Here is a 26,864-nt window from a genome sequence, read left to right on the forward strand (position 1 = left end):
TTCATTTTAAAATCTAGGCTTTATTCCCTTAAGATCTATACCATCTGCCTGATGGAAGACCCACCACATATGCCTCTGGCATTTAGATAGAAAAGTAGAGCCCATGTAATTATCAATAAGCCAAATCCATGTGATTGTATGCTGCTTGGGCTTGTGGGGTGGGACGAGGATAGATAGCGATGAGGGTGCCTTATCAGGGCCAGAGACAGGCCAGAAAACTACAATGGAGAAATCAAAGGCCTAGAAGTGGTATGACCTTCCAAAGACAGCATTAGGAATACTAAATGACTCTTCCAAGGGGTGACCCAACTGTCCAAAACATCCTCTCAGTGCTGTGGTAAAGCTCTTCAGTTTGCAGTTCAGCTACCTGAGATTTTCAAGCCCTGTAAGCAGCCTCCATTTGCCTGCTAACTCAGCCAGTTGAGTTCAGGCCACACTCATCATCTTCTGGTGGCTCAGCCTGGCTCTTTCTGTCCTGAGGACAAAGCCCTACAATTCACACCTTCTCTGTCCTGTCTCATAAACAGATGTCACCTATATTTCTTCACCCCTCAATCAGCTGTTGGCTTTGTGGGTGTCTTGGAGCCAGCGAAGGACAGCTGTCAGACCAGTGCCATCCCGGGCACTGATTTCTGCTGTAGTGATGCACTGTGAGGCACAAGCAATGATATCTGGGAGTCTGATTAGAGACTTCATCTCCTCTAAGGTCATGTAACAGGGCATATCACTGTAGCCAAAACAAACAAACAAAACAAAACACTTGAGAATAATGCGTCTGATTGACAATGCCAACCCTACCCCACACTTCCTCAAACAGCAGCCTGCCCCCACCTTCTCTCTTCACCCAAACATCCTTACATCTTATTGAAGAGAATCAGGACAGACGCATCAGCTAGTTGTTCTGCAGAAAGGAGGCCCAGGAGCTGACTACAGGACAAGGAAAGCTGGGTGGGGTCAGAAGCATCAATCATGAACTAGGGAAGATAGAGAGCCTGTTAACGTCAAGAATGCCCAAGTACAGGGGACCATGGGGGCAGGGGGAGGGTTCTGCCAATCCTCGAGAACCAGACATGGGCTTGGAGTAATTCAAAGCAGAAAGTTATGGTTCAAAGAAAAGCTTCTTTGCTTTGAAGAACTCTTTGAGTTCCAAGGCTCCTTGGGTTTACATCACAGATGGTAGGTCTTCAGGCTGGCTTCATTCTGTAATGTGAATATCTAACATATACATGCATAGATGGCTGAACAAAGCAGCGATAAAGGTTTGATGATGCTCTCAATCAGGAGTTTTTAACCTTTTTTGTGTGTGTGTCATGGAACCCTTCTCAGAATAATGTTTTTAAACACATAAAATAAAATACATAGGATTACAATGGAAAGAAATTATGTCAAATATTAAATGTTAAAAAAAGAAAAATAAAATCAAGTTTACAGACTCCAGGTCAACAGAACCAAATATTCTACTCTGGTCACAATAAGCTTTTTTTTCTTTTTTAAAAGAAAAAGTTCTGATCTATAATTACATCTGTGTGGAACAATCTTAACTGCATAAACTCCTTTTACTATAAAGATGTGCAAATCATCTGTAACTTATAGTCTTACATAGTTGCCTGGGGTACTGAGAGGTGTGGTCTGGGGATTCCTGGAGATTCCCAAGAACCTTTCAGGGGATCGAGATAAAAAATACTAAGACATTCTAATTTGTAAATATAACCCAAATAAACAAAAGTTCTTCTGCGTGTTGTGCATGTGTATGTGTGTGTGTGTGAGGAGAAAGGTGTTCCTCAATAATTTTTAAGAGTGTAAAAGGACCCTGAGACTAAAATGTCTGAGAACTGCTATGTTAGAGGCAGGACCCCCTAAGTCTTCCCTTTCTTTATGATATGCGGTCTCTCACTCTCTTGATACATTGATATACAGACATATACACCCAGACATAGATATATACACACAGACAGACTGAGCTCTAAATCCTTTTGAGACACTAAAAAAAAAAAAATTTATTTTCCAGAAGGAAAATTTAACACAGATTTTGTATCCTAAACCAGAGTAACCAAAGTATCTAAATTCCACTCCACATAGAACTGAGAATGAAACCAGGATGAGTATATATATCTCTAAGAGAAGTCTAACAGACTATGACCCACCAGGACAGAGCGGCAATCTCCATAGTAACTGGACCAGATGGGACCCATGCATCCTCCTAGCTCCCGGATAGTCATCTTTTTCTGGGCCATGATGTCAGTGAGGTCAGTACCCACCTGTGGATGAAAAAGAAAAAACCCTCAATGCAAATGGGAGGGAGAGGAAAGCAAATGATTTTGAATTATTTAACTCCATGTGACACTATGATACAAACTAGACAGATATGGTTCGTATCCTCTGAAGGCTTCAATCTCCTTTGCTAGCTCAACATCCTTATCATTCTTCACTAACTGTAGGTGTCCCTAAATCTCTGTTCTAGGTCTCCTACTTTTCTCTCTTCATATTCTCTCACAGTGACCTCATCAGCTTCCATGGGTTTAATTGTCATCTCCAGGAAGACAGAGGCAGCTGGATGGTGTAACAGAGTGCTGAACCTAGAGGCAGGAAGACCTGGGTTTAAATCTGGTTTTAGACACATGATCGAATGAGATAATTTCTGTAAAGTGCCTGGCGCAACAATACATGCTATGTAAATATTAGTTATTATTATTGTTGGTGTTGTCCTATTGGCTTTCCTGAGCTTTAGCCCCTGATCACCAACTGCCTATTGCCATTTCCTACCCAATGTCCCAAAGACACCTCAAACTCAGCATGTCCATCAGATCTCATTTTTTCCCAGCAAATTCACCCCTCCTATAAACTTCTATATGGGAAATATGGCACCATCACACTTTTTCAGCCTGTTAGATTCATAAACTAGGTGTTACCCTCAACTCCTCACTCTCCCTCATACCCTATATCCAATTAATCACCAAATCTTGCCCTGCCCTCCCTTTTTTTACTTTCACATTTGTCACATCTAACTGCTTCTTTTTACTCACAGAGCTTATATCTTAGTTCATGCCCTTATCACCTCTTGCCTAGATCATTTCAACAGCTTCTTAATTGGTATTCCTCCTCCAAGCTGCCTCTCCGTTTCAATCCATCCTCTGCACTGCTCCAAAATGATTTTCCTTAAGTGTAGATCTGATCTTGTTATTCGCCTACTCAATGGACTAGAGTGGATCTCTGTTGTTTGTAGGATAAAATATAAAGTCCTCTGTTTAATCTTTTTAAAATGATTATTTTATTTTTTCAATGAACAAAAATCTATATTCTTTTCCACACCACCACCATGGAAAAAAAAACCAGAATGTAAGCACAACCTTTGTAACAAAACTTTGACTTCTGTGGTCAAGCAAAATAAATTCCCACATTGGTCATGTCCACAAAATATATCTAATTGTATACCTTGAGGATATTTCCCTCTCTCTCAGGAGGTGGGGAGCTTCATCATCTTTCCTCTGAAATCAAGGGAGGTCATTGTGCTGATCAGTCAGCCTTTTGAAGTCCTTTACAATCTGCCCCCAACCTATCTTTCCAATCTCTTTAGACATTACTCCCCTCCCACACTCTGCAAACCAGCACAACTGGCCTTCTTTCCATTCCTCACACATGCATCATTCCATCTTGGATCTCCCAGCCTTCGCATGGGCTGTCCTCTATGACTAGAATATACTCCTGCTTCACCTTCACTTCAGAGAATCCTTCAACACTCAGCTCAAGTACCACTTCCTGTTGATCAATTATTTTTCGGTCATGACACCATTTGGAGTTTTCTCCACAAAGATAGTGAAGTAGTCTGCCATTTCCTTTTCCAGTTTATTTTACAGATGAAGAAACTGAGGCAAACAGGGGGAAGTGACTTGCCCAGAGTCACATAGCTAGTAAGTGTCCGAGGCTGGATTTGAACTCAGGAAGATGAATCTTCCGGGATTTGCTCCACCTAGGTGCCCTTCCACATAAAGCCTTTCCTGATCTCAACTGCTCCTATACTCCTCACTCCTCAACCTAGTATCAAACTACTTTAATTGTATCTATTCTGCATATGCCTATACATATAAACATATGTATAGGTACAAGTATACGTTTATGTATACGCAATGTACATTCCTAAACATACATGCATACACACATATTACAAGTAGTTTGTGCGTGTGTACATGATACAAATTCATAAATGTATATATGCACATAGTATATGTTATAAATATATATACGTATGCATGTACAGGTACATTTCTGGGTATATACATAATAGGCATGCCCACATATATGTATAGGTACCAGTATACATGGTCATTAACATGTATACATACACATAACCGTAAAGGTACTGGTACAACAGGTGTATGTCTACAGAATATGTATCCAAAACATGCATGTGTATATGTACATATGTAAACGTTTTGGATACATATGTGTAAATGTGTGTATACATAATACCCATCCATAAACATGGGTATGCACATACACATATATGTATGTATAAACATATGGCTGGATAGCATTCTATCCTTATGTCTCCCTACTAGGTGAGCTCCTGGTTAATAGGGATTGTTTTATTCCGTGTATTTCTATTACCAGTGTCTAGCAAAGGGCTCAGTAAACAGTAGGTGCTTAATAAATGCTTATTGACTGGTAAATAATAGGTCCTTTTGGAAGTGCGCAAAGCACCTTAGTCACCGACGCTCACAGCCACCCTGGGAGGCGGATGCTGTCATCATTCCGATCTGAGGCAGCCAGGTTTTTTTTACGTGACTTGCCCAGGGTCACACAGCTCAGCGGGGTCTGAGGCCCCCTGTGACTCAGGGCTGTCTTCCCGGATCCAGGGCGCCACCGAAGTAAGGGCCCTCCCAGGGGGGCTGAGCACCTACCGTGGGCTGGGTCGGGGGCGGGTCCCCGAGGTCACTTCTCCCCTCCCGGGAGCTCAGCTGTGCGGGTCGGATTAAGGAAGAATAGGAGGGGGCGGGGCTGGGAGGGGAAGGTGGCGGCGACGCCCCGAGGCCCCCCCGAGCTCCAGGGGAGTCCGGGGCACGACCCGAGCCGGGCCCATCTTGGGCTCTTTCCCTCCCTCCGTCCCTGCCGCTCGGTAAGGATATTCTGCAGCCGTTTCACCAGCAGAGTCTTCCCGACTCCGGTGGCACCTAAAAGCAGACACATCCCCAGACCGGACGTTTCGACCCACTCGGGTCGCCGTAGTGCCTGAACACCCCCGCCCCGCCCCGTCCCGCCCCAAGCACTCCCATTTGACGGGCGTGGCTCTCCTCCGACTGCTAATTGGTCCCCACCACCGACCATCTCGGCGGGGCGACCAATGGGCGGGCTTCTCGTTTGGTTTCAGTAGAACGTCAGCGCTCGTTCCTCGAGCCCCGGAAGCTCCTATTCCCAAGATTCCAGCGTCTCCTCCGCGGTCCAGTCGCCGTCGGTCTGTCTGTCGGTCCCTCTCTCCGTGACGTGCGCGCTCCTGTGAAAACAGCCCGAGGCGGAAGCGGAAGCCGGGGGGCGCGCCTGCTCCGAGTAGGGAGAGCGTCTGTGGCCGCGGGGCTGGGTCTGAGGTCGCCATGGGGAGAGGTAGCGGCACCTTCGAGCGTCTCCTAGGTAACGTACCCCCGGCCGACCGCTCCCCCCCACCGCCCTCACCTCTAGCGCCAATCCGGGGCTAGCTGGGCCTGCCTCGTACCGTCCGGGGGGCCTCGCCGCCCAGGCTCGTCTGCCAGCCTGTTCTTCTGCCTCGGGGCGCTGAGTCAGTCGGGCCCCTGCGGGGAGGTGGAGACACCGGAGGGTGGGGTCATGCCGGGGGCGGGGGAGGCCCTTCGCTCCTCGCCTGGGTCGCCGTTCTCTCTCACCCCCCCCCCCCCCCCGCCCACCCCTCTACCTGGCTTCGCCCTTCCCTTCGGGCTGGTCCCCGAGGTGCTGGAGGGGGCGCCCCGGGCAGTGCCTCCGGGCAGTGCCTCCGGGCAGTGTTGGGGACTGAGGATCCCGGGTTTTAGGGACCTTACCCCCTTCCGTAACGTCCCTCCTCTGGATTTTGGTAAGGCCGTATATTGCCCTTCAGGATCATTTTCACACCGGGAGCTTTAAAGCATCATTGCATATTCGAGGAGGCTGGTGACAGTTAATTGCCCAAACTTAGGAAAGTGTGGATACAAGCGGGCACCCACAGGAGCACGTCCTGGTGTCGATGGTGATCCTGCGTCCTCCCTTGTGGGCAGTTTACACATGCCCGCTTCCTTAAGGAATCAGCAGCTGACAGCTTGTCCAGGCTGGCCCCGGAGTCAGAAGTCCTTCCTGCCGAGGGCTGGGGCCCAGGTCAGGGGGGAGGAATAGGGTTTCGCAGGAAAACGCAGTTTACGCTGGAGGGCTACGTTCTGGGAAATTCCTAGTTCTGTCCCCTCGAGCGGTGGAACCAGTTTTCTTCTGGGATCTGCCAGGGGCTCTCTGGTGCCGCCATCTTCGGAAAACAAAATAACCTTTTTAGTCTGAGCCCTTCCTAACCTTTGCCTAGCAGACTGTCAGTGCATGCCCAGGAGACCTGACTTCTCTTCTCACCCCCTTCAGTGGGAGGAATTCACCTTACCCATTTGCTGTATAACTTAGGAGCACACACTCTTAAGGTTTTGGGGGCAAGAATGGTTGGGGTGTGTGGGTATATTTGTGTGTGTGTGTTTTCTTAGAGAATGGCTCAGCTGTGATAAAGTAAAAAAAACCAAAAACCAAAACCATTGGATTTGAAGAGTTAGAGGACCTGAATTCAAATTCTTTTTCTGATACTACCTGTGTGACCTTGGGCAAATTACTTAACCTCTCTGGACCTCAGTTTCCTCATCTATTAAAAATGAAGTGGTTGGATTATCTGAGCTCAAAATAACCGAGCTCAACGACTTTGTTCCTATGACCCTAGCAAAAAAAAGAAAAAAGTGGTATCTCCTGCTTAGACAGAATTAGAGGTCTTTTTTTGGGTAGAGTTAATTGCTTCTAACCAATAGCCACATGACCGTTATTTCTTTTGTTTTGCATGCCATTTTAGGGGAGATTATAAACCTTTCTTAGTACTCAAGTGTATATATTAAATTATATTAAGAAAACGTTGGAGGAGCTAGCAAGTTATATGAACCATTCAAAGTGATTCTGCTTTCAGCTGGCTGACCAACATTTTCTGTCTTTCAAAATGTACCTTACATGTTAACTACCTAGTCAGTATTGAAAATGAAGGTTTATTATATTACTTCATATATCCCCAGAGAAAATGATACTCTACAAAGTAGAAAGGCATTACTGTTTCTCATTGAACCAGTATTTTAAATGGAATAGAAATATTAGGTTATGAATCACATAACATAAGATTAACATCTATGACATACACAAACACTGCTTTAGATTAAACCACCAGGAATTTGTGATATCATTTCTTATGGTCTTACATCTACTTACATTCTAATTGAGTAAATTAAGCACCTGATAACTCAAAGGGTTAAAATTAATAAATTATTTCCTTGCTCTTTGTACATTTTTTTCTCTGTCAAATGAGGATAATACTTTCTCCATTTTTTAGCACTATTGTAAGATTTGGACCTGTGCTGAAAAGGTTAAAAATTATTAAAAATAAGTCAGAGTGAATTTTATGATTTTGTGACTAGCTTTAGTTGAGATAAATGATCTGGCACTTGATTAAGTCCCAATAAATTAGAGTGAATTCATTTAATGGGTGCATTTTTTCTTTGCAGACAAAGCTACCAGTCAGCTCCTGCTAGAGACAGATTGGGAGTCTATCCTTCAGATCTGTGACATGATCCGTCAGGGAGATACTCAGTAAGTGAGCAATGTTTATTTTCATTGTAGATATTAATTTTCTAAATTTCATAATTTTTTAGAGTACTGCTTTTCAGAATGATGCCTACTAGGCTAGGCTGGCACAGATTGCCTGTCACAGTCCAAGGTTCTGTAGTCTTTTGACTAAATTGGAACCTACCTGTAATCTAGGACCCTGCATCCTGATCTTTGTTGATGAAGCTCTGTAGAACATACTAACTTATGAGATGTTTGTCCTTCATCTGAAGAATCAGGGGCTTTGATCATAAAAAACCATAAAATTTTGCTTACACAAAATTAAAGAGCTTCTGCATGTACTCAAATAATTGCTACTAGACTAAAAAGAGAAGAAAGTAGAATAAAAAAGAAAGAGGAAAAAAATGCTTATATCTAAGTACTAGTCAGTTGACACAAATATATAAGACCAAGAGCCATTCCCCATATGAAAGAATGAAACAACATTTTATTAGGTACTGTGTACGAAGAACTATGGTAAGGGTTGAGGATAAATATTTTTAAAATAGAGACAGAGTCCCTGACCTCAAGGTGCTTACATTCTAATAGAGGATGACAACTTGTTTTGAGGAAGTAGAAAGTTGGAAAGGGGGCAAGTGATGAGATAATCTGTGGGGTTAGCTTCATGGGCTATGAAACTGAAGTATACTTGTGTGTGTAGAACCAGCATGTAGAGAAAGTGGCCTAATTTGCAATGAGTGCATTAACTTCCCCAGCGATTGGGGCCATGTGTTCTGAGTGACCTAGTCCAGGTCTTAGGTCTAGTGTGGAAGTGAGACAATGTCAGGCAGGTGGTGAGATGACTTAAATGGTTGGCTGGATGGGATATGTAATTAAAGCTCAAACAATTTTTTTTTCAGTTTTATTTTATTTTATTTGTTTTCAGTGTTTTAAAATCACTTCCATATAACTTAGATTTTAGCTCAAACAATTTTCAAAAGAAAAATTGCATCTTTAACAGTCACAAAAATGTACTCCAAATCATTATAGAGAAATGCCACCTCTGAGATCTTGTGTTACATCTGATAAATTGATAGAGATGAAAAGGGAAACAGTCCATGTTGGAGGACTATGGGAAGAAGTGTGAATGCAGCCATTCTGGAAAACAATTTGGAATTATTCAAGGATATTGTTGATGCAGAAATTCTGTTACTGAACATATACCCCAAAGACTGAAAGGTCCAATATGTACTAAAGTACTTATAGCAACACTTTTTTAATAGCATAGAACCAGATATAAGGTGAGTGCTCATTCATTGGACAGTAGTGGGAAAAATAATCGTATTTGACTATATGAATATAATGAATTATTATGCACTAAAAATGACAAATATTTTTAAGTGTCTACAGTGTACCAAGTAACTCTGTGCTAGGTGCTGGGGATACAAGGCAGAAGTGAAACTCCTGCCCTCAAGGAGCTTACATTGGTGGGAAGAGCAACATATATTTATAGAAGTATATATAAAAACATCAAAGGTAGTTAGAGAGGGAATGGGAATTGGAAAAGGTTTCATGTAGAGGTGGCCCTTGAGCTGACTCTTGAAAGAAGGAAGAGATTTCTGCCAAGCGAATCTGAGGAGAACGTTCCAGGCATGGTGGATGGCCAGTGTGTTATCACAGGGATGGGAGAATAGCAGGAAAGCTAGTTTGGCTAGACTGGTTAATGAAGCTGGCAAGCAAAATCAGGCCAGCTTGTAAAAGGCTTTAAAAGCCAAACAGAAGAGTTAATATTTGATTCTAGAAGTGAGAGGGAGCCACTAGAATTTGTTGAGGAGGGTAGTGACAGCATAAGACCTGCACTTATTGCAAGATCGCTTTGGCAGCTCTTTGGAGAATGTTTTGGAGTAGGGGAGAGACTTGAGTCTATGAGACTAATTAGGGGTCCTTTCCAAACTACAGATAAGGAGTGATGAGAGACTGAATTTAGATGGTGACTATGTGAATAATGAGCATGGCACGGTTTGGAGGGGTGTTGTAGAGATAGAAATAACAAGATTTGATAGCTGATTCTGTATGTAGGGTGAGAGATAAAGAGGAGTTATGATTTCAAACATGAGAGCCTGGAATGAAATTGCTGCCCTTGAAAGAAATACGGAAACTCAGAAGAGCATTGAGTTTTGTTTGAACATACTTGGTTTGAGATGCCTATGGACATCCCATTCGAGATGTCCAAAAAGCAGCTGATTATGCAGAACTAGCCCTCAGGAGAATGACTGGAGCTAGATGCATAATTTGGGAGTCATCGTCAGTGAGATGATAATTAAACCCTTGGGAGCTGGTGAAGTCATTAAGTAAGTACAGAGAAATAAGAGGGCCCAGTGCAGCATACCAACCCTTTGGAAGCATGAAACAGATGAATCAGCAAGAGAGGTGAAGGCCCAGACAGGAAAAGCAGGAATGAGTAGTGTCATAAAAACCCAGGGAACAAAGAGTGTTCAAGAGGAGAAGGTGGTCCCTCATGTCGGATGAAACAGACAAGGCAGGGCTATCAGATGGGACACTTGAGGTCATTTGGTAACTGGAGAGAACAGTTTGATTTCAGTGATGACAGAAGCCAAATGGCAAAGGGTTGAGGCAGTGGGTGTAGAAGGCTTTTTTTAAGAGAGATGAGAAATTCAGAGCAGAATAGGGAGGCTTCTGAACTGGAGCAGAGCGAAATGAGCAGAACCAGAAGGACAGTGTGCACAACTAGCGCAACACCACAGCTCACTTTATCTCTCCACAGCAGCCCTTCCAAACTTCTTCATCCCTCCTTACATGTCCTATAGCTCTCTCTTTCCCTACTCTCTTAGCTGAGAACATGTACGTCAAACTCCCTTTTCTCTCCTCTTTCTCATCTATGCTCAGATACTTTCTGCTGCTATGTCTTCCTTCACTCCTGGCTCATATGATGGAATGGTCTTACTCCTTACCAAAGTTAACCCCTGTCTACCTGTACAAACAATCCCATGTCATTCCATCTCCTCCAAAAACTTACCTCCTCTGTTATCCCCCCTCTTTAATTCATTTTCAATCTCTCCTCTACTGGTTCATTTCTACTGCCTACAAACATGCCCCTGTCTCCCCCATTCTGAAAACACCCTCACTTGACTCTTCTTTTATCCCCACTTTCATCCAATGTGTCTTCTGCCTTCTAAAAAGCTATCTATAATAAGTGCCTCCATTTTCTCTTCCTCTCACTCTGCTTAATGCCTTACAGTCCAGCTTTTGACCTTATCATTCCATTCTCTCCAAAGTTACTAACAATCTTGAAGTTTCCCCAAGCCAATGACCTTTTCTCATTCCTCATTTTCCTTGACCTCTTTGCAGCCTTTGACAAGTTGGACACTCTCTTTTCCTTTGATACTCTCTTTTCTCCTGGTTCTCTTATGTATCTGACCACTCTTTGTCTCCTTTTAGTGATCCTCAAGACCATGTGCTCTAACCCTAGATGTCCCTCAGGGTTCAGTCCTGAGTCCTCTTCTCTTTTCACTTGGTGATCTCATCAGTTCCTATGGATTTAATTACCATCTCTTTGGAGATAATTCTCAAATCTACTTATGCTGCCCCAAACTCTCTGCTGACCTCCAGTCTTAGATTTCCAATAGCCTTTCAGACACCTTGAACTGGATGTCTAGTAGACATCTTAAGCACAACATGTCCAAAACTGAACTATTATCTTTCCCTCTAAACTCTTACTCTTCTCCCACCCTCCCTATTGCTGTAGAGGACAGCACAACACCATCCTTCTAGGCCTTCAGGCTTGAAGCCTAGAAGTTATCCTGGATTCCTCACTCATACACGCATGCACACACACACAGTTCCTGAGGCCTTTCAACTTCCCATTTCTCTACTCTGACATGTTATTACAACAGCCTGCTAATGGATCTGTCTGCCTCAGCTCTCTCCCTACTCTAGTCCATCTTGTATTTAGCTACCAAAGTGATTTTCCCAGAGCACACGTCTGACCAAGTCACTCCCTTACTCAGTAAACTCCAGGATCAAAGATAAAATGCTCTGAGTGGCTTGTGGAGCTCTTCGTAGCCTAGCTCCCTCCTACCTTTCCAGTTGTCTTAGCCCCTTACATCCTGCCATGTACCCTTCAATTTAGTGTCACTGGTCTCCTGGCTGTTCCATCCATAAGACACTGTCAGACATTCTCCCCTATGTCTGGAATGTTCTCTCTCCTCTACTCTGCCTACTGACATCCATGGCTTTCTTAAAATCCCATCTTCCACGGGAAGCCTTGCCCCCCCCCCTTAATTCCTGTGCTTGCTCTCTGTTAATTATTTCCTATTTATCATATAAATAGCTTGCTTTGTATATATTTGTTTGCTTCTTGTCTCTCCATTGTAGCATAAGCTCCTTGTGGGCAGGGACTGTCTTTTGCCTCTTTTTGTATCTCCAGTGATTAGCATAAATGTTTATTGATTGATTAACTGCAATCACGGTAAAAAAAAATCACTGAAACGAAGCTGAATCCCTTCTAATTTTAATAACCATTTAGTCCTAGAAAATAGATAATGAAACATGGCACAGGGGCCTATAGGGACACAGGATGTTACATACATTTTCAGATACAGTGCCTGTTTTTGTTATTTTTGCTTAACTATTTTTCTTTGTTTCAAAGAAAGTCCAGTTCTAGAGTTGGGCAAGGAGTTTTCCATTTTATGCAGAAATGACTTATAAAAGCAAAGACATTAATACAATTTTTATTATTTGATAGTATTTTATTTTTTCCAGTTACATGCAAAGACAATTTTCAACATTAAGTTTTTAAAAAATATTTGAGTTTCAAATTTGTCTCCCTCCCCCAAGATGACAAGCAATCTGATATAGATTATACATGTGCAATCATGCATTACAGTTTATTTTAAAATAATCTCCTGCTTTGCCGTACTGGTACATTTAAGATGTTGGGACAATTACAAATAATTCTTCTGATTTTTATCAACGGTGGTGAAAACTATGTAGTTGCTGAATTCTTTACTACTCTGTAAGAACCAGGTAGATAAATGTGCCTAGGCTTGTGTTGTAGTTTTTTTAGTAGCTAAGGTTGTGTTCCTTTCCCATTCCTGTCCTGCTTACTTAATGCCATTTCCTTTCAGAGCAAAATATGCTGTAAGTTCCATCAAGAAAAAAGTCAATGACAAGAATCCACATGTGGCCCTCTATGCCTTAGAGGTAATTAGCAACCAGTATATCTTAGTGAGGTTTGACTTAGGCTTTTATCACATACAGGGTTTCTCCCTACCTTTTGGAAGGCATAGAGATGAGGAAGGTCTTAACATCTGCTTCATTGTCTCTGGGAGGCACCCAGCAGAGAGCAGAGGTTTCTGTTTAGCACTGAGATGAGCAGGAAAGAATTCCCAAGTTCCAGTTCTTAGCAGTGCTACTTACTTTGTGACCTACAGGGAGGGGTAATTGTTTTCCTGTCTTGTTTTCTCCAGACATAAATAACAGATCCATTTCTAGTAATAAATACCTGTGAGATGATTCATGTGGGTTTTCTTGCTAGCATTATAAGGAATCAGTGGGAACTCTTGTGGACATTGTATAGCTGCCTAATCTAAAGGAATATAATTACTGTTTTGGTCTCTCATAGACCTAAGGAGAGAGGACTAGTGGGAGTTTGCCTTTCAAGCAGGGGAGGAATTTTGTGGGCTTTGTCTTAATGAAATATTTCCTTTCCATCTTTTGGGCTTCTTTCTTGTGACAGGTTATGGAATCTGTTGTCAAGAACTGTGGTCAGACAGTTCATGATGAGGTAGCCAACAAACAGACAATGGAAGAGCTAAAAGAGCTGCTAAAGGTAAGCATCCTTGAGAAATATTTGTAAAATGGATGCCCTGTTGGAAAGACCTGAAGGGGGTTCCCTTTTTTGAAGGTCTTGATGGCAAAATTTCTAGCAGGCTAACCTGATAGCTATTCTTTGTTGTCAAAGTGCTCCACTTTTGATAATTACTGTCTGGGCTGGAGGAGAGAGGCAAGACTGCATTATGTGAGTAGCCGCCATTCCATACTGGGCATACACAGTGACCTAGGTAATCTGTTTGTTCTTTGCAGTAGGTCCTACTTTTTGTGACTGGTTCACAACCTCCAGCCTAGAGCTGGGCACCTGGAGTGTTTCAGGCATGCTAATAAAACTGGTGACTACTGAACTCTTGCTTAACATTTAGTTAGTGCCTATTGTTTACAAGGCACTTGGGTCACAAAGACAAAAATAGAGCAGTTTCAGGGAGCTTATGGTCTCTGGGGGAGAAACTCCACGCACACTGAAGAATTCATTCAAAGTAATTCCAAAAGGGAGAGGCTACTGGTAATTGGGTATGAGAAAAGACCATATATATGTAGAGAGTGACACTTAAGCTCTCCTTTAAAAGAAGCCAAGTATTTTTTTGTTAGTGTTGATGGGGACCATCTGTGCAGATTCATAGAGATGGGGGATGCATGTATAGAGAATAGCTGTAAGACAGGAAAAGCAGAGTTCTTAATGAACTTTTAAACAATATTTTGATAATTATATTTTGGTATAATTGGTTTCTTTTGTAGTCCTATATATTTTATGCATTTAAGAACATTCTGGTTAGGGGTCCGTGACACAAAAAAGTTAAGAGCCCTTATCCTGGAGGCAATGGAAAGAGACTAAAGACTTTTTCATTAGAATTAGAGTCATATATGTGTTTTAGGACTATCAGTTTAGTAACTGTGTAGAAGATGAATAAGAGAAGGGAGATACCTGAAGTAGGGAGACCAGTTAGGAGCCTATTGCCCAGACCTGAGCCATTGCTACCGACATTTATGATTATAGACTTATAATGATAATGTTTTGGGCATTTTTGCTGTTATCAGATTCTGATTTGGCTGAAGGAAATGAAGGAATTATTGACTTGACTCTTCTAGCTAATTGTCTCTGTATTCCATTTACACCATGATTTGTCATTAAGCTGGTATGTTACCTAGTATGTTTCTGTATGGAGGGTTTTCTTAATGAGATAAGAGTTTGAGAGACTGAAGCCCAGATTGAGGTTTCTTGGGGTCGCTTCCTGAAGCCATTTCCTCTGCTTCTCCCCTGCTTCACAATTCACAGAGGCATCTCCTTGATAGATATATAGACTGAAGATTTTGTGACCTGGTTGAAATTGGAGCTCTCAGCACTTGGCACTTGTTCTGTTTCCTGGGGGAGTTTCCAGAACAGCTGGTCATGTGGTATGCAGTGATGATGCCAGGATCAGCTGATAATGGCAAAACCTCTGTCTGGCCAGGACTAGAGAGAAGTAGAAGAAAGTACTGCTAAGCTAAACTCCCTGCAGCTTCCTAAGTATTCCAGGCTCTGGAAGGCCATTGATCCTCTCTCTTTCTAACAGGCAGCTTGACCTTGGAGGTTCAGAGTTTCACTAATGCAAAACTTGGTTGGGTTGGAGAACTGGGTATTAGAAGTCTGAAGTGGTGGAAGACTGTGGTGATTCTGATGAATTGAGGGAAATCTTAGTGTCTGGGCAGGGTCCCATGGGAAGTTTTGTGATTGACTTTAATGACTATGAGTGCTGAGATCTGAAGAATTGAAGCAATTTGGGAGTTGTCCTACTATTTGAGTAGGATTTGGTTACTTGCCTCCTTTTTATATATTCATAAGACAAACCCTCAGGGAAATGCCTGAAACAGCTGGACATTTCCTGTGGTAACTGTCTATCCCACATTTCTTAGACATGTAGGAAATCTCCCTTCCCCTTTTCTCATTTGTAAAGTCCCGTTCCTTTGGAATATTGGATTTCTCATCTGCTTCCCTACCCCACAACTTCTTCCCCTGCTTCATCTCCAGTTGGTTTTACTGATCTCTGCCTCATCTTTTCTCTGCAGAGGCAAGTGGAAGTAAACGTCCGTAACAAAATCCTCTACCTGATCCAGGCTTGGGCTCATGCCTTCCGAAATGAGCCCAAGTATAAGGTAGTGCAGGACACCTACCAGATCATGAAGGTGGAAGGTAAATTATGGCAGGAGATATGTGAAGATTTAGATTGGGGGTTTTAAATTTGGGAGGATTCAGAGAGGTGTGGGAGTACATTCTAAGTTAAGGCCACTAAGTTAAAGAGGAGGAAATTTAAGAATTAACATGATATGGTTGTGGGGAGGGGTGCACAGTGAAAGCAAAGGAGGTTCTATGTTAGGGAGTAGTGGGAAATCAGGTAAGGAAGGCCAGTTTATGAAAGGCCTTGAATTTAGGTGGAGTTCAAATATGATATAGTTATTGAGGATGTGTTATAAGTCTGAGTCACTGTCAGTTTTGATATGACAGTTGTGCTAGAAAAAATAGTCTGGTAGTGATTTGCAGGATGAATTGGAGGAGTGAGACCCTGGAAGAAGGAAGAATAGTTTATTACAAGGAGAAAGAAGGGAACAAACATTTTATAAAGTACCTACTGTGTGCTAAGCACTATGCTTAGCACTTTTACAAGTATTATCTCATTTGATCTTCACATCAACTCTTCCAGGTAGGTATTTTTATTTCCCGATCTACAGTTGAGGAAACTGAGGCAAACATGAGTATATAAGCTGAATTTGAACTCAGGTCTTTCTGACTCCAGGCCCAGTGTTCTATTTATAGTACCCCTTATAAGATAGGCAGAAACCTAATTAATGCTCATATAAAACTCTTGGGTATCTATGTCATACTTACCTTCTGGAATGTGAAATAGGAGGTGAGCTAATTAGGAAAAGCTTATCTTTTGCATGCTAAGAGCAAGGAAAGAAGAAGGGACCCTCTAGCACCCTTTCAATATGATCATGCCAGAGGTCAAAGTTGCACAATGTCTTGCTATAAATCACATATAATATAGTAGGTCAGATAGCAAACCTAGGACTTCTAATTCCAGCTTTGCTTCGTAAAAATACTATTGGGGTATTTTTTGTGCGTGATGTATGTTCTCATTTCCACAGGTCATGTTTTCCCAGAATTCAAGGAGAGTGATGCTATGTTTGCTGCAGAAAGGGTGAGTTCTCAGATCTAGGACTTGGACTGAATTGAGGAGAGAAGTATTGACTTTTGAAATTGGGGTATGAATTGGGGAGTTGGGATGCTCTGTGTTTCTTAACAATATATGTGAGTGATGGCTCAGGAGAAGAAGGTGAGATTGATGACCTTGCACAGCCCTCCCTCACTCAAAGTCAACTGCAAGTCATGTCATCATCTTGATATCATGATCCTCTTTGAAAATGAAGGACAAACACAAAAACAGTGTGTGTTGTATTTTCTTCAAAGATTTAAATTTCTAATCATGCAGAAGTTGTAGATAGAATGTGCAGCTGTTTTAATCTCTTTACAGTAATATAGTAAAGAATTATGGTAGGATACCATGCAATATCTATGGCTCTTATGAAATTGCAGCTAGTGATAGTGTGGTCTAGACCCTAATTTAAAATTTATTCAGATCCTTGAAATGTCTCGAATTTCCAATCCTTGCAAAAAGAAAGGATCTTTTGGATTTGGGATCCTTTTTTTTTTTTCTGAGTCCTTTAGACTTCAGTGACCCTGCCTTTCTCCTAGGCTGCTGGTTTTAGTTGACAGGAGTAAGCAGTCCCTTTGCTCATTTAAACTACCACTTCTTCCTACTCTCTGAATTTTCCATGCATTTTTTCCTGGCTTTATTGGGAATTGAGAGTTTTCACCCAGTGCTGCTGTTTTAGCACTGGGTGCTGAATTTGACAGCAGGAAGAGGGATGGGAATGTCTAGCTTTGTCACCCAAGGAGTAACTGGCCCTATATTCTTTCCCAGGCTCCTGATTGGGTTGATGCTGAAGAATGTCACAGATGTAGAGTACAATTTGGAGTGATGACACGTAAAGTGAGTATGTTCTCAGCTGAGGAAGATGGCCAATTTATGCTTTTGGTATTGGGTGAGATGGGGAGTAAAATGCATTTCTGATGTATCTCTCACCTCTTATTTGCAGCATCACTGCCGGGCATGTGGACAAATCTTTTGTGGGAAATGTTCCTCCAAATGTTCCACCATTCCCAAGTTTGGCATTGAAAAGGAAGTACGTGTGTGTGAGCCCTGCTATGAACTGCTAAACAAGTGAGTTGCCCTTGTTCCCCTGTGTCATCCTTTCATGGTTTCCTTCCTTCAGTAAGCTTTGAGAGTCAGCGTTTACCTAGAACTTGGTTTTCCTACACGACAAAATTATAGAATGTTAGCATTGGAAGATTCCTTAGGCATTACATAGTTTTAATCCAACCTCCTCATTTTATAGGGGAGGAAATTGAGAACAGAGAGATTGTCACTTGCCTGAGAAAGGTGTTTTTATTCTGGCTCTTAGGAACTTCCCGTAACTCAGGGAGATATTAGCTGTATTCACTGTAGTGGAGCAACATGAAGCTTCTGATGGAGCAGAATTCCAATCCTAAAGGCATCATTTATCAACAATTGGCTTAATTTTATCCTTCTAGATGTGTCTGGCTGAATATAGCTTAGATTTGTTTGTCTGACGCTATGTGTGTAAGATTGTGTTTGTGTAGCATACCCAGAGGGATTCTGTCCTCCTTTAGCAATGTTATAGTCTCAGAAAGAGTCCTGCGGTGCTAAATCAGAAGACTTAGATCAAAATAGAGTCGTATAGTAGAAAGAGAGCTAGAGTGGAAGTGAGGAGACTTGGATTTTTGTTCCAATTCTGCCACTAACTGTGGTGATGCTGATGAACTGAAGGAAATCTTAGTAGCTGGGAAGGATCCCATAGAGAGTTTAATGATCTACTCTAATGACTGAGTGCTATTAATATGACCTGAAACACCTTTCTGTGCCCGTTTCCTCTTCAACAATCTCTGTACCAACTATCTAAGTACAAAATGAGAGGGTTAAACTTGATCTCTGAGGTCTAGATCTTATGATCCTTTACCCCAAATTGTTTTTTTAATTCTCCAGCTAACAGTTGTTTTTAAAAATTATTAATCTGTGCCTGCCAGTGTCACCAACACCCACTTACTCCCAACTGAGCAAATTCTTTTGAAAAGGAAAGAAAAAGAAAAATCCCTCAATACACGTTTGTCTAGTCTGGCAAAACAAAATTCCCACATTGGTCACACCCAAAAATGCATTTCTTATTCTGTATATTAGTCCATTTCTGACATGAGGTGAGAGGAGGTGTTCTTTATCAGTTGACTAGAATCGTGATTGGTCATTTAGGTGATGAGCATTCTTAAGTCTGTGAAAATTGTTTGTTTTTGTTCTTGCTCACTTAATTCTGTATTACTTCACACAAGTCTTTTTGATACCACTTTTTCCCTAATTTTTTACAGCACAATATTATTCCATTACCTTTATATAATGCACTTTGTTCAACCATTCCCTAATTGAGCACCCTCATCATTTTGCCACCACAAAAAGAGCTGCCATAAATATTTTTATACATGTGGGACTTTTACCTCTGTCTTTGATTTCTTTGTTATATTGGCCTAACAGTAGTATCGCTGAGTCAAGGTGCATGCACTCTTTAGTAATTTTTGTGCATAGTTCCAGATTGCTTTCCAGAAGCTAACATTTGGAGTTAGCTCCACACCAACTGCATCAGTGTACCTGTTTTCCTGTAGCTCTGCCAATCTTTTTTTTCCCCCAACTTTGTTAATTTGATGGGTGTAGTACAGCACTTGGCACCATTGCCTGCCACATTAGGTGCTTAGCAAATGTTTATGGATCGACCGCAACCTGAATCGCTTAATTCTCAATCCTCTAATTATTAGTTTTTTTCATATGGCTGGAGATAACTTTGCTTTCTTACCTTTAGAATTGCTTATTTGTATCCTTAGACCATTTATCAATTGGGGAATGGTTCTTACTCTTTATTCTTTTTTTTTTTTTTAAGTATGCTTTAATCTACTCTCAGAGTTCATCAGTTCTCTCTCTGGAAGTGGATAGCATTTTTTCATCATGAGTCCTTCAGAATTATCTTGGATCACTGTCATGAACAGAGTAGTTAAGTCTTTGATAGTTTGTTCATCCTTACAACGTTGCTGTTACTTTGTACAGTGTTCTCCCAGTTCTGCTTACTTCACTTTGCATCAGTTGATAGAAGTCTTTCCAAATTTTTCTGAAACCATCCCCCTCATTGTTTCTTATAGCACAATCATATACCACAACTTGTTAAGCTGTTCTCCAGTTGATGGGTATTTCCTCAATTTCCAAGTCTTTGAATGACTCTTATTCTTTTACATTTAATTCATTTATTTGCAGCAGAAATTCTTCTCCAGTTAACTATTTCCATTCCAGTCTTAACTAAAATGTTGTATTTGTTCTAATCGTATAAATTATTCTTCTAATAAAGTTCATTCTGCATCAATTCACAAAGATCTTCCCACTTCCTTCTGAGATTGTTCATTTCATCATTTCTTATGGCATAATAATAATCCATTCCCTTCATTTGCCACAATTTATTTAGAAACGGGTAAGATGCCAATACAAGTGTAAAGTGTACAATACAAGTGGTATTCTAGTTATTCCTTCATATACAACTTGTTCCTCCCAATAGGACAGCCATAGATACTTTTCTACATTAAAATCCTTTCCTTTCTTCTTTGATTTATTTGAGAGTATGGGCCTAGTGGTATAGCTAGGTCAAAGAGTAGGTCTGTATGTTGTGGTAGTTTTGTGGGCATAGTTCAAAATGGCTTTCAAGAATGGCTGGATCAATTAATTCATACCTCCGTGCGGGACTTCTTAAATTTTTTCCACTTGTAACCCCTTCAGTGCTTCTTAAAGCATAGGTCACGCCTCCAACCCACAATTTAAGAAGCACACTTCACTAAGCACTGTCATACCTGTGTTCTCACAGCTCCTCCAGCATTTATCCTTGGAAATTCAAAGTTGCTTAAATTTGCCTTTCTCTGATTTTTAGTGACTTAGATGATTTTTTCATATAATTGTTGATAGCCTTGATTTTTTCCTTAGCAAACTACCTATTCAGATCCGTTGACATTCTTTTGGGGAATGGTTCTTAATTTGATAGGTCCTTGTATATTTTGGAAATGAGATTTTTATCAAAGAAGTTTTAGAAAATATTTTTCCCAGTTACCTCATTAGCTTCTAATTTTTCTACATTAGATTTCTGTGCGTATGCAGAAACTTTTTTTATTTTATATAATAATCAACATTGCCCATTAACTTGAGTAATATTCTTTATTACTTGTTTAGTCATGAACTTTTTCCTTACCATTCGATCTGAAAGGTCATTTCTTCCTTTCTCCTTTAATTTTTTATTATGTGACTTTATATTTAAGGCATATATACATTTTGAGCTTATCTTAATTTCTGCCAGACTATCATCCAGCTTTAATAGCATTTTGTCAAGTAATGAGTCCTTTCCTTAATAACTCAGATCTTGGGTTTGTTGAATTATTATTGTATTTATTACTGTATTTATTTGCTTCATTATGCTGTGTATCTTACCTCTTCGACTGACTTTGTCTTTTTTTCTTTTAACCAGAACCAAATTGTTTTAATGATTACTGCTTCATAGTTTGCAATCTGGTACTGATACCCAGATTGTTAAAACAATTGAGATAAAGGTACTTTGAAGAGTTAACTGTCACATAATGACAGCAAATTCTCCATCCTTTTTGAGTTTTAGACTTGAGCATACTTGTTCTCTGTGCCTTCTGGGTTGTGGTAACAAATAAGATAATGCATGTAAAAGCATGTGAATAGAGGTAAAATGTTATACAAAGATGTGCTGCTGTTCTGATTATGCCCCTATAACTATAAAGTAATGAAACCAATTGTGTCTTGTGAAGTCTGTTTCATTCTTTTCTAATCTTGTCTAGTATAACTGGAAAACCCCTAGGAAATAACATTGTTGAGGATTTGGTTTTGGGGGTGACCCCATCTTAGAAGTTAGGAAATTGCTACTTTGAAGAGTGTCATATATGATTTTTATCACTCAGTAATCTTTGATGCTATTTTTCACTTAGGAAGGCCGAAGGTAAAGCTAGCTCCACAACAGAGCTGCCTCCAGAGTACCTGACCAGCCCCCTGTCCCAGCAGTCTCAGGTACAAAGGTTCCCCTTTGTAGCCTCTCCCCACAACCTGGATTTGGGAAGCAACAACGTTTCCTCCTCCCTTCTCCCCATCCCTCCCTCTGCTTTCCCAGGGGTCTTGTATGGTTTGTCTTCCTTGGACATTAGCCTCTTACCCAGCTCTCCCTGTGCTAGTTGCCTCCCAAGAGGGATGAGACAGCTCTGCAAGAAGAAGAAGAACTGCAGCTGGCTATTGCCCTGTCACAGTCAGAGGCCGAGGAAAAGGAGAGGATGGTGAGTGGGCTGGCAGGGGGGCCCCTAGATTCAGGTCCCTGCTTGGTGCAGAGCCCTGCTTTGACACAGAAAAGAGAAGGCATTGTTGATCCAGTCTCCAGCTAACAAAGTCCTCAGGTTTTCCCTTGATAAGTCAACATAGGGTGAAGGGTATTCACTTAATTAGAGGAGTTAGGCTGAAAGAAGGAATTGTCTGCTTGCACTGTGTTTCCTAATTATCCTTTCCTGAGAAACCATGCTTTCCACTTTATTTCAGAGGCAAAAGACAACATATACCATGTATCCAAAGGCAGAGCCCACACCTGTGACTTCATCTGCGCCCCCTGCTAGCACCTTGTATTCTTCCCCTGTGGTAAGGTCTCCTTTTGTAACCAGACCCACTTGAAACCTTTTCTTCAGAATCAGAAGGTAGTATATCTTATTCTATTTACATTTTCAAGATGAAGTTGCCTTCTTCCTTACTCCAAGAGGATAGACACTTTAATACCTGACAAAATGAGTACAAGCCATTTCAAAACCACCAAGTATGCTCAGGCTCTCATGCTTACTAAACCTGATGGCTCTTTTTTGTCATTTATAGGAATCAGGATTTTAGATTGGAAGGCACATGAGAGATTTAGTCTACTACTCTGTGAAGGATATTATGTTGGGATTCATGGGTAGATGCAAAGAAGAAAAAGCCATGGTTCCTACTCTTAAGTTTTCCACAGTTTAGTAGAAGACATAAGAAATACTCATGAATATTGCAAGTCAGATAATTGCCATAGGATGGGGTATGAATGAAAAGAAAGAGAACATTGCTTCTAGCTGGGGTGAGTGAGGAAGGGAGTCCAAGAAGGTTTTATGAAGATGATATTTTATCTGGATCTTAAAGGGTATATAGGATTCCAGCAAACAGAGATGGTCACAAAGGTATTTTGGGCAGAGGAATGTTGGGGAAAAGACTGGGATGGAGAAAAATTGGGAGCTGTGAGCTTTGATGACTGAATAATGGGACTCTGAGCTTTTCAGTGTCAGCCGTTGGAGATTTTTGAGCAAGGGAGTGAGGTCAGAGCTGTGAACCAGCTAAATATCTGTAATTCACTGTTTGAATCTGTTGCCTTATAAGAATACTTCCCAGGGATCTATGGGTGTGAATGAGAGAGTGGGAGGATGGTATGTGTTCAGTCCTGGGCTTGTCCTCTGTACATCCTGTGGAGTGAGCTTCCATCTTTTCTCTGTCTTCTTCCACTGGGGGTGTTTAATGATGATGGGGTGTCTGTTGCCTTTGTAGGGAGTGACTCTGTCTCAGAATATCCTCTTTTTATCCCCAGAACTCATCCGCTCCCTTGGCTGAGGATATTGACCCTGAGGTAGGGGCATGCCTACTTATTCTGTACTGTCATTCCTCCTTTTTCCTGGCCCACAGAAGTGACTTTTTCCCTCTGTTCCTTCTTGCAGCTTGCTCGGTATCTCAACCGGAACTACTGGGAGAAGAAGCAAGAGGAGGTTCAGAAGAGCCCCACCCCATCAGCCCCTGCTCCTCTGGCAGACTCTGCCCCCCAGCCTACAGAAGGACATGCCACCCCAGGAAACATGCTAGAGGTAGCAAGCTGGGCCCTTGGGGGAGGCTCTGGGGAAAAGATTAAAGGTGACAGGCCCCCACTGAACCTCTGGTCTCTTCCAGACTCCCCTCCCGGAAACAGACTCTCAGCCCATAACTCCCTCCGGTGGCCCCTTTAGTGAGGTAAGCTGTTGCTTGGCCCAGCCCGTAAGCTTAATAATGTTGTCTATCTCAGCAAGCATTTCTAAAGGGGCCGGCCAGCTGGGTCTCAGGCACCCTGGAAAATGGCCCCTGAGGCTAACATGCAGGAGGGAAGTACCCCAGTGAGGGGAATGCTCTGACTAATCACTCCTGGCCTCCCTGTGATCAGGACTGAGCTGATTCCAGTCCTAGGAGTGTGATCTGGGTCACTTAGTGATCCTGCATTTCTAACTGAATGCTAGAAACCTTGACCTCAAGGACCTGAGAGAGGTGGGTCTGGTGTGAAAGGTAAGTTAGTGGTTAAAGTGGATCTGGAATGTCACTGTGGACCTAAGGCCCTAGAGTTCACTTGAGTCTGCCCTAGATTGTGTCTAGAGCCACCCCAAGGGAAGTGGAATGTTAGTTCCTGGACATTTGTCCCATGATAGTCACTCCCCCTTCCCCCCCAGCCCACATTCTGGGTTTGTTAGACAATAGAGCAAGAACTGTAGAGATAAAAGAGGCCTTCTACCTCCCATGTTGAGGAGAAGAAAGGATTTATCACAAAACCTTAAGGGGAATTAGCTTCCCCTTCTCTGGGAAGTATGAGATCAATAAGTCTTAATTTAGGTGTCTGTAAGTGGTACTTGGCAATCTCCTACACTTTGTCTTCAGCAGCAGTACCAGAACGGGGAGTCCGAGGAGAACCATGAGCAGTTTCTGAAGGCTCTACAGAATGCTGTCACCACCTTTGTCAACCGCATGAAGAGCAACCATATGAGGGGACGGAGCATCACCAATGACTCAGCCGTGCTCTCCCTCTTCCAGTCAATTAATAACATGCATCCTCAGCTGCTGGAGCTGCTCAACCAGCTGGATGAGCGAAGGTGTACGTGATTTCTGGTCTCTCTTGAGCTCCACTGCAACCATACCCTACTATGCACTGTGACCGAACACCCCAGTATCCATATTATCAGACATTCTTGTTGGAAGTCATATCCAGTGGTCTTTTCCATTTTACTTGTTCAGTCTAATAGAGATTGATAACTGTTTCCTAATGCCATGTCAGCTATAACTAGCACAGGTCAAATGGGGTTTTGCTTCTGGGATAGTAAGGCAGTTCAACCTCTGCCACCCCTAGGGTCATGTTGGTGGTGGCATACCTCTCTAGATTCACCTTTCCCTTCCCAGCCTCCCTGGGAATAAGAGCTGTGCAGCCTCCTATCCCAGTGTGACTGGGTTAGTCCTCAAAACAACAACATAGTTTTTCCATAGGTGAAAAAATGTCCATTTGTACATCATGTGTAAGTTAAGAAATTAGTTATTCTTCAGGCCTAGTGCCCAATAATCAAGTATTACATGCACTCTCTAGGCCGTATATATTCTGCTAGGTACAATGGTGCAGACAGGTGGCCAAAGATACAATTATTGTGATCGGGAGCTTATTGCCTTTTGGGAGTCCTCTCTCTCTGCACTATAAGGGTCATTAGAGCCTGTTAGAGAAATGCGTCTTTAATAGCTTAAAATTGCACTGAGACTTTTAGAACACCCTGTGTTGGATGCTGCCTCTTCAGCACAGGCCTCACACAAAGGCTTAGCCCCACAGAGTGTGTTGCCACTGACTTTCAAGGTCAGCCTATACTTTATTGAGAGGGTGGAGAGGAATGTTGCCAGCCAGGTGTAGGCTGTGCCTTCTCCTAACTGTGACCTTAGTAACAGCATAGAGGAAGGCAGTCCAGACCCATGCCTGTACTGGAAGCGTTCTGCTTAGCATCACTCAATGAGAACTGTTCCAGCATGTGCAGGATGGAGATAACCCAACAGCATCTTGAAGGATAGAGCCACAGTTGTGTGGGAGTCATTCACATAGAGGGGAGGTCATGCTTTTTGCCCCTTCCCCCACAGTGTATTATGAGGGACTTCAAGATAAGCTGGCCCAGATCAGAGATGCCCGGGGAGCACTCAATGCCCTCCGGGAGGAGCACAGGGAGAAACTGCGCCGGGCAGCTGAAGAGGCAGAGCGTCAGCGCCAGATCCAGCTGGCCCAGAAACTGGAAATCATGAGGCAGAAGAAGCAGGTGAGCAGGGCCTATTTCCCTAGTAGGAATGCTCAGATGGAGAGGGCCAGTCCTTTCTAAAAGCTGGGTGTATTTAGCTTAAAGAAAGGCAGCTTATTGCAGGCATGAGTCCTTCACATGGTTAGTTACCACTTGAGAGGCAATAGCTGTGTTCTGCTTTGCCCTAAGGGCTCAGGACTGAGTGCAGGGAGAGCTGTGTATGCAGGAGAGGGATGAGCTCCCTCAGAAGGTATAGCCCTCCGGGAATTTAATGAAAAACTCCCCCTGTACCATAACAGTTCTGCTGTAGGACCTGTATGTTGTAGAGAGGTACCTTCAGGTTGGCATCCAGAAGCCCTTGGTCCCTTTCAACATCTGCATTCTACAATTCGGGAACTAGGCATGTCTTCTTATGTCACTAAGGATGAGGACCCTAGGCTTTTCTTTTCCTTGCTTTCTGAACTGTAAGAGTTAAAGTCACAGCTTAAATTCATATGGGGGTTTACAAGGTACTTTCCTCAAAAAAACTCTGTAAGGTAGATATTGTAAGTATTTTCTCCATTTTATTGATGAGGAAAACTGAAGCTTAGAGATGTTAAATGACTTGTCTAAGGTTTCATAGGCTGTGAGTATGAGTCAAAGTTCAAACCTGGGTCTTGTGATTGCAAGTGTTCTTTCCACTAGTAGTTCCCTGCAGGTCATCAGTGTTTGTGCCATGACTCCTTATTCCTAAGGAAGATAATGATTAGGGTGCCTTGTCAATCCTGCCTTCCCCTCCAGGAATACCTAGAGATGCAAAGGCAGTTGGCCATTCAGCGCCTACAGGAGCAGGAAAAGGAGCGGCAGATGCGCCTGGAACAGCAAAAGCAGACAATTCAGATGCGAGCACAGATGCCAGCTTTCTCCTTGCCTTATGCCCAGGTGTCCGTTTACCTGCTCATACTGTTTCCAATCAGACATTTTC

At 42.3% G+C, this 26,864-nt stretch overlaps 2 protein-coding genes across 10 annotated transcripts in view; one reads left to right on the forward strand and one right to left on the reverse strand.

Annotated features, from left to right (window-relative positions):
* Window positions 1-5,587, reverse strand: ARL16 (ARF like GTPase 16). Its single transcript, XM_072645338.1, has 6 exons — window positions 5,320-5,587; window positions 5,123-5,168; window positions 4,899-4,956; window positions 2,145-2,258; window positions 859-974; window positions 1-727 (listed from the first exon to the last, which is right to left on the reverse strand). Exons 1-6 carry the CDS (start codon window positions 5,585-5,587, stop codon window positions 556-558), a joined length of 774 nt encoding a protein of 257 aa, XP_072501439.1. The 3' UTR covers window positions 1-555.
* Window positions 5,490-26,864, forward strand: part of HGS (hepatocyte growth factor-regulated tyrosine kinase substrate) — a 24,075-nt gene continuing 2,700 nt past the window's right edge. The window contains exons 1-17 of one of the 9 annotated variants that reach the window (XM_072645321.1): window positions 5,490-5,622; window positions 7,749-7,833; window positions 12,936-13,011; window positions 13,547-13,639; window positions 15,688-15,811; window positions 16,765-16,817; window positions 17,601-17,669; window positions 17,776-17,900; window positions 21,782-21,860; window positions 22,022-22,120; window positions 22,377-22,472; window positions 23,434-23,472; window positions 23,561-23,704; window positions 23,787-23,846; window positions 24,519-24,732; window positions 25,749-25,921; window positions 26,681-26,821. In XM_072645321.1, the coding sequence (XP_072501422.1) occupies window positions 5,586-5,622; window positions 7,749-7,833; window positions 12,936-13,011; window positions 13,547-13,639; window positions 15,688-15,811; window positions 16,765-16,817; window positions 17,601-17,669; window positions 17,776-17,900; window positions 21,782-21,860; window positions 22,022-22,120; window positions 22,377-22,472; window positions 23,434-23,472; window positions 23,561-23,704; window positions 23,787-23,846; window positions 24,519-24,732; window positions 25,749-25,921; window positions 26,681-26,821 (1,707 nt within the window). In that variant the 5' untranslated portion in view covers window positions 5,490-5,585. The other 8 variants (XM_072645322.1, XM_072645325.1, XM_072645317.1 and 5 more) reach the window with 8 other exon arrangements.

This window comes from Notamacropus eugenii, chromosome 2, assembly GCF_028372415.1.
Source record: "Notamacropus eugenii isolate mMacEug1 chromosome 2, mMacEug1.pri_v2, whole genome shotgun sequence".
In the NCBI taxonomy this organism is placed as follows: domain Eukaryota; kingdom Metazoa; phylum Chordata; class Mammalia; order Diprotodontia; family Macropodidae; genus Notamacropus; species Notamacropus eugenii.

Bases quoted from the DNA above. Each gene is read 5' to 3' on its own strand.
- ARL16 (XM_072645338.1), bottom strand. From the start codon at position 5,587: ATGGCGACCTCAGACCCAGCCCCGCGGCCACAGACGCTCTCCCTACTC. The intron at 5,169-5,319 runs GTCGGTGGTGGG...GTCTGCTTTTAG, and splicing joins TTGGTCGCCCCGCCGAGATG to GTGCCACCGGAGTCGGGAAG. The intron at 975-2,144 runs GTGGGTCATAGT...TATCTTCCCTAG, and splicing joins GAGATTGCCGCTCTGTCCTG to TTCATGATTGATGCTTCTGA.